Genomic DNA, 12,073 nt, shown 5'->3' on the forward strand with positions numbered 1-12,073 from the left:
CATATGGACAACATTTACTAAAAGGGATGTGTCACATAAACTGTGCTAGAAATTAGAAGAACCTACCTTATTTCAATAATTAAAGTGACACTAAACTCTGGTTTTAAACAAACTTTGTGTTAAATATGTATGTTTAACCCAGAAAAGTACCTTTTATTGTTCTTAGTCTTCTCTAGACCTCCAAAATCCTTTTTTTTTTTTCTTTGCTGATGTGATCTGTTTTCTTGTTAGAAGGTGGCTGAATACATTCTCCATAGTCCCACTGTATGTAGGAACATAGCCACACTCTCATGCTCACTATTGACCTATGGCCTATGGACCATTGACTATAGGACTTGTACCAGGGTTGCCAACTTCCTGCAACTTTTCTTACTAACAGAACATGGAAAATGTATTGACAAAGCACATTTTTTTCTGACAACCTGACAAAAATGACAGAACTTCTATTAAAAAACTAAAACATTAGATATTTAATCAGTATAAACAGAATCTGACAATACCCATAACAGGTAAGATTGCCTGGTTAACATTTAAAAAGTCAACACAGCATGGCAAATTATCAGCCATCCCGCTAGGATACAGTTGAAAAACAAGTTCTGTAGTGCATGTCAAAGACAGCAATTGACATGGCCAGATTGTGTGGGAATTGCCTAAAAGAGGATGTTTAAACAGAACCGCTTCTGACCACCTACCTCTAAATGAACATAGCAGCTGCTTGAGTAAGTATACATTGCTATGGCCTCAATGCTTAGCTTCATAGTGCAGCAATTTTAACTCCTCATGTCAAGTTTCACAGACGGCATGGACTGTCAAACTTGCCCATTGAGCTTAATGGGGTTGCGCAGCAGCCACAAGCCCAAAGCTTGGCTAGCACTTGTGACACAGTATTTCAATGCAAAGGTCCTTCCCTGCTAGAAAAAAAAACACATTCATGAGTAGCAGTATCACCTCCTGCACTAACAGTGAGAGGGTCTTAAAGGGGCATTAAATAACAGGAGTGTGTATTAAATACAGAGTGCAGGGTTCAGGTGTGCAATACATACAGAGTGCAGAGATCAAGTGTGCGCTAGATAGAAAGTATGGGGTTTAGGTGTGCGCTGCATACAGAGTGTAGGGTTGAGGGGAGCACTGCATACAGAGTGCAGGGTTTAGGGGTGCACTGCATAGAGAGTGCATTGTCCAGGGGGGCACTGCAAACAGAGTGCAGAGTACAGGGATGATACCTGATAGAGAACTGCAGCTGCAAAAAAGCAGGATATGTTACTCTATCTATGCAGAGAGGTGGCAGGCGAAGTACAGTTGAGATCACTCCACAGCCAAAAGTAGGGGAGCAGGATCAGTAAATGTGGCCGTCTGCTCCTTCCACCACCATTTAAGCCTGCTTCTATTTAAAAATAATCCAAACTGGCTCCAAACTTTGCCTGGATAAGTGTCTGCTGGTGCTGCATCCAGCTGTCGAGGGGTTCTTTCTTAAACTTGCCGAGTCAACACTAACCTGCCTGAAAAAAGGACGTATTTTTACTGACATAAAATTTCTGACAACCCTGATTTGTACAGCAGTGCACATCACCACAATTGACATGGACTGCTCACTACAAAGTAGTGGAAGTGAGGATGGAAAAGGAGAGGCTGGAGCTTAACCTCCTTAGCGGTATTCCCGAGTGTGGCTCGGGGTTAAATTTCAGTGCCATTAGCGGTAACCCCCAGCTACAGTCGGGGTACCGCCAGGGAGCATCGCTGGATTCTGGAAGGGGTTACTTACCTTGTCCCTGGGATCCTGCAATGTGTCCCTGCAGCATACGGCGGCCGGATCTTCCACCTGTTGCTATGAGCCCCGGCTTCCGTCTCCTGCGACGCGACGCTCGCAGGAGGGTGGAACCGGCGGCAAATTTGAAAAGTAAAACACACAAACACTCTGATATATTGTAATCCTATTGGATTACATTACAAAATAAAATAAATTGACATCAGTTTGCCCCCCAGTGCCCTTTCCTGCAGTTTTACTGTACTTATATATATATATATATATATATATATATATATATATATATATATATATATATATATATATATATATATATATATATATATATACTTTAACTTATTTATAGTTATTTATTATATTATAATTTATGATTTTGTGTTTCAAACTTTATCATACCCGAGATGTTATAAAGAAGAACGCACAGTAAAAAAAAATCATATGTAACGAGCAGTTAGTTTGAGCTGCTCGTCCTTAAGAATTACTGGCAAAATAATTGTACCGCTTTCAGCACCTAAAATCGGAATCAATCATACCACCAGGGAGGTTAAGGAGGACTTTACAAGGAGGTAAAAACACAGTAAGGAACAATTGTATGAGAAAATAGACTAAATTAAATAGAGGATGTGTATATACTATTTTTGGTGAATAAAGATATTGTTTAGTGTTATTTTAATTTTATCTACGTTCCACCTGAATAAAGCCCATTTATACATCTGTGTTTCAGGTATAAGGCCCCTTTCACACATAGGGACTGTTTGTCTGTTTTTCATCCACCCGTTGATGGCATTACATCAATGCATTACTATGGAAAAATGCACTGGAGTGGATACTATTTTTAATCCACTGGTACTTCTACCTTTTAAACACTTTACTTGTTAAAAAAGTGGTAAGTTGACATTTTTTAATACGTTTTTTAAGTTATGCTATGTGAATGGGGATATATAACAAAAAGGTGTTTTTCAAATTTGACTTCCAATGTGGAAATACCCCACCATCACCATTTATAGATACATCATATTGCCAAGTTACATTAGGATCAATGATGGGGTAGAGGGCTGACTCTCATTTTCTCATACCATTTTGCTCTGTTTAAGGCTGTGTTGACACTTGCGCGGTGCAGGAACCAGCGCGATTCCAGTGCGGGTTTCCTCATCACATGTCACTCGCAGGCAGCTCACATTGCCCTCTGTGAACCGCTGCAGGTGTCAATGTAAAGTAAATGACACCCCCAGATCGGTTCGCAGATCGCAGTGTGAACTGTGAAATGGTACAGAACTCTGATTGCATGGGTGTTCTGATTCCAGTGCGGACTAAAAAAAGGATCCTGTACCCTTTTGTTCCGAATGCTATGCGGATTAAGCCATAGTTGTATGGCTGAATTCGCATCACGCATACATGGCATGTGATCTGCAATGCGGTGCAAATCACATGCGATGTCTGTTTTTGCACCAGTGCGAACCCAGCCTAAGAGTCGCAGCCCCTTTATGCCATTCTACTAGAAGTATATAAAAAGTTGTTTTCTCTTTCATACAATGAAACCAGCAATTCAGAAACATACTGTATGCATGCCAACAGTCAACGAGACACAAAATACTCATGTAAAAATAGAGAACTCCCAGGCAAAAACCATCTCCGTTGAGACATAGGTGGGTACTTTGTACACGTAAACAGATATTGAACAACAAGTTTACACCAAATTGCAAATCATTGTAGCACCAGAAAAGTCTATTTTGGATAGAATAGGAAATGTTTTAAACCCGTCAGGTTCTTGGCTGTGTGCCAATAGAGAGATTCCTCTTCACTTTCTACCCAGTAGACACAACATAAAGTGAAAAGAAATCTTTACAAAGTGAGGGAAAATCTCACCTTGGACAGGTGCCACCAGAACAAATGCCCCCATGTGAAGAATTATTACTCTATTCCTATTCTAATGAAAACTCAAAATTTTGGATTTTCCTGCTCACCAGGACAAATAGTGAAGGGGAGGGATCTCTTTATATGCTGTTTTCCATCATAGCCAAAACAGGAACAAAAAGGAAATCCCCCAAAAAAGGAAATCCCTGGCTTTTACCAGGGTCTCCAGAACTAGTGTCCCCTCTATTCCTGTTCCGGTATTTTCTTAGACTTTCAATGATCACTAAACAGGAAACATAGAGTGGGCGAATCTCCCTAACTGTGGAACCCTCTCAACTCTATCCTAAACTAAAAAAAATATATACTTTAAAGTGGAACTTCACCCAAAAAGAAGAAGTTCCACTTGTTTCCATCCTCCCCCTCTCCTCTTTGACAATTGGAACTTTTTGGTAGGTGGGGAGCAGGTACCTGGTTTTGGTAGGTACCAGTTCCCACTTTCAGGCAGAAGTTCTGCCCCCTCTCATTCCCTCACAGCCTTCGGGGACACAACACAAGTCCCAGAAGACTGCGGGTCAATTCACAAAGTGCAGCGCAGCTCGCGCATGTGCAGTGGGAAGCCGGCTGTGAAGATGCAAGGCTTCACTGCCGGTTCCGTTAGCTAAGATGCCAGTGCCTGGATCTGAAACCCATGGAAGTATTGGCTCAGGCAATGACAGGTAAGTGTCCTTATATTATTAGTCAGCAGCTACAGTATTTCTAGCTGCAGACTGTTAATTTTTTGGAAGGGAGACTGGAGCTAAGTGGAACTATTCATATAATACAAAGATTTGGTTATGGAGCAGCTTCCAAAAAATAACGACCATAGCAATGAACAATGCCACAATGTACTGGACATCTGTTTTTATGCATATATATACGGTACTTACATTTTTTTTTTTTTTACATTCCTTACTGAATACATTTTTACAGAAATCGTTGATTCAAACAGAATCAAAATGCATTAAACATAGTCCACAACCAGGTATAAATCTTTCACATAACCCCTTAATAAAATGTAGAGTTTTAAAGTATGAATAAGCACTAAGTGATGCAGGAATATAACTGGTGATGTGACTTGTCCACTACCATAAAATGAAGATCTATTATAGTATGTATTTCACCAGACAGAGAGCTGCAAAATTACACAAGACTGCATAGAATCTCGGCATTAAGTTTAGCTCTCATTGAAGGGACTACTAACATTTATATATAGTTTTGAATTGAAGATTTATATATACTTTTGTCATCAAGGACACTGAACACGTTTTGAGCACTGAAATCACTTTTATATATATTTTTTTGGGACACAACTTTTCCTTGACTATTTACGGATAATTTTTAGAATTTTACAGTATTTCACTTATATTTGGATTTTTTATACATATTTATATATTTTAGTCACCATGTAATCTGCACATGATTTTTCAGATGGAATTTTTTGATCATATGTTGTATTAATTTGGAATATTTATACTGGTATTATACTTACCATATCAACAAATATATAGATATTGGTATTCACTGGTTTGAGCAAGCGCTGTATTTGGTCTAATTATAAGGCCATAGACATTCCAATTACCTTATTTGTACAGCAGCTGCTATTTATCGTTTTTAGGCTCTCATTTTATGGTAGACCCACCGATATTTTAAATTCATAATTTTATAATACTCTTCCATTGGAATATACTTTGTATATATATTTTAAATAACAACTAACATTTAGTATGGAACTAGAGATATCCACATAGCGCCCACTGTCCTCCAAAAATAAAACCAGTCAAATAACTCACTTTTCTTTACAGTGATGTGGTGACTGCATTTGTTTTCATTTCCAGTCTTTCTTTCTTTTATTTTCACCTGGTGACCTGGCCAGTAGAAACAAGCTGCCCTGCAAATGTAGCATTTAGAGTCTTAACCTCCTAGGCGGTAATCCCGAGCGTGACTCGGGGTTGGTTTTTCATATCAGGAGCGGTAACCCCGAGTCACGCTCGGGGTGGATTGCAGAGAGCGCAGCGATGTTCTCTTACCTTATCCTGGCGATCCAGCGATGATCTCTCATTGCTGAGATCGCCAGCCGAGAGTCCCGCCGCTCCTCCGTCCTCCGTCGGTCTGATCACTTCCTAGTTCCGTTCCCTGCAGCAGCAATGCTGCATGGGAGCGGAACTAGGGAGGGAAATTAAAAAAAAAAAAAAAAAAACGTTGCACAAAACACATTTTGTATCATATATATATATATATATATATATGCATACACACACACACACATATATATATATATATATAAAATTATATTATTGATTCAATTATAATTCATGCGTTATATTATATATATATATATATATATATATATATATATATATATATATATATACACACATATATCTATAATATATAATGCATGAATTATAATCTAATCAATAATATAATTTTATTATATATATTAAATAATAAAATAATATTATTGATTCGATTATAATTCACGTGTTTGTGTTTCAAATTTATCCCATCTGGGATGTCTACTAGACTCTTGTTTTGGTCAGGTTTAAGTCAGTAATTACTAAGAATTGTAGGCCTATAATACATAACGCCAAATTTCCATGAAAACAATTGTACCGCTTTTGGTATGTAATTCCTGACATAATCATACCGCCAGGGAGGTTAAGACAAACCATTTAGCACTGACAGGGGTGCTTCAATGATCAGGGTTTTTTTTACTAATGTAAAATCTTTTTCCCAAAAAGAAAAACAAACTGTTGCTATAACTCCTTCTATAACTGCATTGTGAGCTAGGGTTTGGCTTCAGTTTGTTAGTGTTTCTTAATCTGCTAGTAGATCTAACGCTCCCTTCCCCCAAACTGACAATGATGTTGTACAAGGGTGTCCCCAGGCTCCTTCAGGAAGTTGAAAATGAACAGACTTACTGCTCAAATCACCAGATAAAAATATAAAGGAAAAAGCCTAAAAAAAGCAAAACAAATGTGGCCACCACATCTAGGAATTAGTAAGATGCAATAATTTGGGGGTTGAATACCCCTTTAACTTCCACATAAGGATCCCTATTTTCAAAAAATGACAGTTATATTCAGCTGTGTCCAATATGATTTGAAAACAGCAGTTGCATAGCTGATAAAGAACCCTATCTAAAGCTAAAGCTTTGTGAATTGAGCCTATCCTGTTATCATATGTTGTGCTTTATAAATAAACCGTTTCATTGGCCTAGGGCTATGCTTAGACGCCAGGAGTTATGGAAGATCATTGAAGGGTCAGTAAGAACAGAATAGCCTATATACCCACATCTAATGAGATCTTACTGTTAAGTAACCTTGTTATAGTATTTTTAAAGTTTTATAGCGATATATAAACTTACGAATTCAAGTTGATTTTTTTAAAAACATATTCCCAGTTCATACAGGTATATACAGTTGCTAGGCGTTCTTTTTTCTTTAAACCCTAATTTACAAAATAAAGCTACAAGCTTGCAAATTGTAGCCTGCGGGAGTGCTGGAAGACAAAGTGTACCTCTTGTCAATTTCACAGCAAAATGGCCATTTGCAAGGCCTGATCCATCACTCTATATATCACAAACACACAGGCTTTTTATGTTCCAGACGCACAAAGTGATGCATACCTTTTTCAAGAACCGAGTGCAGATGCAATTTTAAGAACAAGACACAATGATCTGTCACAAAAACGCTATCAATGCCCTTTGCCACATTTCATATGGGAACAATATTGGCATCTGAAGGACTGAACGACTTTAATGTTGTTGTACGGAAGTCTAATGTATGGTTTTATTACAGTAAAATGTCAGCTATCATTCATAGTATTTCATTTTTTTTTCAAAGCAATTTGTCCTACCTTCATAAAGCCAGTCGCTCAGCCCGTTAAAAATGACTCCTTCTTTCCCAGTAGAGACCAGACGGATGGGTCGGCTGTCAGCGTTCATTTTATAGAAGATGTTATTTTCAAATATGAAAATCTAGAATGGAAGAAGAACGAAAAAGATAAGCTGGTAAGATCTTGTTCACATGCTAATCTTCAGATATTCAGAGTAAGTTGAGAGAGCTTCAAAGCTTTAAAAGGTGGATGTCAAGGTAGAGGTCCGGCCAAAAGCTAACTAAGCTTAAACTACACTTACCTCCATTCTACTTGCTATGCTGACTACCCTAGTGTAAGGCCTCTTTCACACGGAGCGGACCGGCACTTTTTTTTTTTTTACGGACACAGATGACACTTGTTTCATCCGGTCCGTATGTCCGCATATCATCCCATCTGTTTGCGGATGATATACGGACATAATGTAGGTCTATGGGATTGCAGATGTCAGCGGATGACACCGCTGACATCCGATTTTGCGTCCTTTCCATTTTTTAAACGGAAAAAAAATAGGGTTCTGTTCCGTTCCAAAAAACGGAACAGAACTGAAAGGACGCAAATCGGATGTCAGCAGATGGTAATCCGCTGACATCGGCAATCCCATTGACATGCATTATGTCCGTATATCACCCGCAAATGGATGGGGTGATATACGGACATACGGATGCCTGTGTGAAAGAGGCCTAAGACGTATATACCTAACTAATCTAAGGGCACTCCAGTCCAGGATGTGATTGGGTCATCAGATCCGGCTTCAGTGTAGAGGAGGGGCAGCCGATAACAGATGCTCTTCTCTCCTCTCCCCTAAAGCTGGCAGCTGGGGAGATCATGTGACCAGACCAGATTAGGTAAATATACACATCTTTCCTTTACAGGGTAGTTAGCATTTGGTTTAGAATGGTGGTGTAAGTAGGTTTATTCTTTATCTTTTGACTGCATGTCTACTTTAAAGAGTAACTCCCCTTTCATGGGGAAAAAAAATCAGCAAATAATGAAAAAACAATATAGCATATACAATTGCAACGCAAATCCTATTGTAATTGAATGTTATTAAAAATTACCTTTCCTTTTCAATCTGCAGCCTCTGTAATTTCCTGAAAATTCAATGCAATATGGCTAACTGGAGGTATTCTGTAGACAGAATGTATACTGACCTAACCCCAGAAACATAATTTCCTGCTTGTGTGATTGGCTCACCATATTTCCCAGAATCTTGTCTAAGAAACAATTCAGATTTCTGGCATCCCTTGCAACAAAAATATCATTTTTGGTGAGATACTCCCAATAGGAACATGTCTAAAGGGATGCATGCCCCTCTGTTTTCCTTATTAGAGGGCTGCCACAGCTGATTGATGAAACCACTCATATTTGATCCACTCAGCACAGAGGCACAGAGGTACAAACCGTGATTTCTTCAGAATAACAAAAAGTAGGAATCTGCAACAAAGTTGGTTAAAACCCCTGCAATGTACAGAGGTCACCCAGATGGGAATGTTTTTTCTCAACAAAAGTGGAGTTACGCTTTAAAGCTCCCAGGCAATGCTAGGTGTACAATAGTGCAAGCTGCTCCTGGCATCTGCATGCAGTGTTGCTTTTTCTGTAGAGAACCTGGCTTACCTTAAAAATTGGATTCTATTTTCCTAAAATGGGACAAGGTCTGTTGCTTGTATTCCTGTGAGCCACATCTTCCTGCCTTACTTACTACCTATTAGCTGAACTGCACTCTTTAGCAACCTTCTAGGGCATTTTTCAACTTTTTATTTAAAGAAGATGTCAGTACAAGAAAACTGCAGGATTGTACAAATGAGAAGACATTTTACCACTCAAGTCAAACTTGTATGATGATAAAGTAATTCAATTCTGTTTTTTTAGTCCCACCTTTACATCTAATACATATCTTACATTCAGTTCTCCACATAATACATATGTGGAGAACTGGTTACTTTCCCAGAGCCTTTTAAACATAGAAGATTGCTTAATTTTTTTTTTATGACTTGGGCAATCTCTGCTAAATTATAAAACTCTGGTCCAACCGCATCTGGAGTATTCTGTCCAGTTCTGGTCGCCAGTCCTCAGGAGGGATGTGTTGGAGCTGGAGAGAGTCCAGAGAAGGGCAACTAAACTAATTAGGGGATTGGAGGACCTTAATTATGAAGAGCGTCTGCAATCGCTTGATTTATTCTCCCTGGAGAAGAGACGCCTGAGGGGGGACATGATAGCAATTTTTAAATATCTCAATGGGGATCTCAGCTTAGAAAAAAAGCTGTTCAGTCGAAGGGATTGCATGAGGACTCGGGGGCATACAATGCGATTAGAGGAGAAGCGTTTTAACCTCAGGCAACGTGGGGGGTTCTTTACTGTTAGGGCTACAAGATTGTGGAATTCTCTACCACAAGAGGTGGTTTCTGCGGGTAGTATGGTGGCTTTCAAAAGACTATTAGACGTACATCTCAAGGATTAGAACATTCAGGGGTATGTGAGATGATTACAGCCACACACACCTACACAGGTTGAACTGGATGGACTGTTGTCTTTATTCAACCTCACCTACTATGTAACTATGTAAAAACTACTATGTTACAGCTACTGGCAGGTTAGCTTGATTAGTAAGTTTAAAATATAAAATCAATAAAAGAATATAGATTGTTGGCTTTGTGGGGTATTTGAAACACAGAGCAAATGCTTTTTAACATTCCCTTGCCCTATGAGACAAAATTATTTTCAGCAATAATTTCAAACTGAAATAAAAAAAAAAAGAATTATAATAAAGGCCAAAAAAAAGCCCAGTGAAAAATGTAGTGACTCCTTTTATTGGTGTTCAGTGGAGAAAGGACGCTTGCATTTGGTCGTCAAAGGATAAGAACATGCTTTCATGGTGGCCAGTGTAAAAGTGCTTTAGAATGAAGGGCAGTAGGCAAATGACTCCCTTAAATTAGAAACACAAGTATGTTAGTATTACAAGGAAAAGCCAGACATCACTGCTCCAAGCCTCTTGCGCACAGCCTCTTGGCTCAACATTCTCATAATGTGATGGTCCCAGAAGGAGCATATACCGATCCACACACATGCCAATGTAAAAAGCCAAAGTCCACACTCTGATTACGTCAATCATGTAGCTTATTCTGAGTCCAATGGCTTCTACAAAGCACCTGCCCATGGCATACCCCTCTGCTGAATTTCAGCAAATCCGAGAACGCATAACTCCTCCCAAGAACCAACCCACTGCTTGCATCAGGGCTGAGGACTGTTGAGTAAAGTACTGAGGCAGACTACTGTGAGGCTTTCAGTACCCTCCTTTCAGCTGCGATCTGCCTGTATAGCGTAGAGAAGTACAGCGTCCCAGTGATAAAAAAATTATGAAAATGGAAAGTTTTTAATTTAAAATGTTATTAGAATGTTGATGAAGGGATGAGGGCGGTACCAGGAAAAGCAAAATAAATGTAAATTAATGTTAAGTTTTAATTCTGCATTGTTATAATTTTGCCACTTTTCAAAGATGCCAACCTGGTTTTCCACCACATCACATTTCTTCATCCTCACTATGGCAATCTACAGAGAACAATCACCACTATTTCTAGCACAAAACTGGGATGTTCCCATATGCAGAATTGCTTAAAACATAAGAGATAAGCACTGACAACAGATGTCAGGCTGAATGATGCAGTCAACTGGTCGACCTTCTAGATTTGCTGAACGTCATCGTATCATTTTGTGACAGGTCCTTTTTAAGAATTCTTTGTAGCTCGAAAATGGACAGCTATTAAGTATACTTAACGTCTGACGTATGAACAGAATGTTAAAACTGATTTGTCACATTTGCTATAAAACCTGTCAAACAGTGCATGGTGGCATATAAATAAGCAATTATTGCAAATTATTAGATAAAAAAATTTGTGTTAAAAACAGCTGAAAGTAAATGCTGTGAATGACAGTAAATAAATAAAAAAAACTGCATGGGAAGTGGATTTTACACATCACTAATAATGAACAGCTGTTTTAAATGCTCAGAGATGTCAATGCAGTAAAACCAATTATGGAACTATCTAGGCTGCAGGGGGTAAAAGGTTTTGATGAAGCGTAAGCTGCAATCCATTCAGCTATACCTCCCCGCTGTCCTTGTTTGGTGGCATGCTCTCCATTTATGGACCTTCCAATTGGTGGGGTTCCTTAAATTGGGTACAGTTTTGAATGAATCTGAACAACTTTGGATTGTGTTTAGGCAGAGGAGGTGTGATGCACAGAAATTGATTCACCTGAAATACAATAGAACACTTCAACATACCCTACTGTGACTCATCAATCAGAGACAGGCCAAAGAACATTTCTTTGGCCTATCTATTAGTGTCCACATAATTCACCCAAGGCACTGGCACATTGACCAACTCCCTTCAGCGTCAAGCCACAAGGCAATTCTTAGAGGTCCGATGCCTTTTTAATAGGTCCCTCACTGCAAAATTGTAGAATCTGTACTTTGCTTACTGAGTTTACATGGTAGCCTCCCTTGGCTGATAATAATTAACTTCTTCTGCCATCTTGTTT

The 12,073-nt window shown here is 38.9% G+C and overlaps 1 protein-coding gene across 2 annotated transcripts in view; it reads right to left on the reverse strand.

Annotated features, from left to right (window-relative positions):
* DPP6 (dipeptidyl peptidase like 6) overlaps window positions 1–12,073 on the reverse strand; it is a 1,508,982-nt gene that overhangs the window by 224,937 nt on the left and 1,271,972 nt on the right. For both annotated transcript variants that reach the window (XM_082258743.1, XM_082258744.1), the window contains exon 8: window positions 7,517–7,637. In XM_082258743.1, coding sequence (XP_082114869.1) covers window positions 7,517–7,637 — 121 coding nt within the window. The remainder of the gene's footprint in view (window positions 1–7,516; window positions 7,638–12,073) is intronic.

Source organism: Pelophylax lessonae, assembly GCF_965119305.1.
Source record: "Pelophylax lessonae genome assembly, chromosome: 5".
NCBI classification, from domain to species: domain Eukaryota; kingdom Metazoa; phylum Chordata; class Amphibia; order Anura; family Ranidae; genus Pelophylax; species Pelophylax lessonae.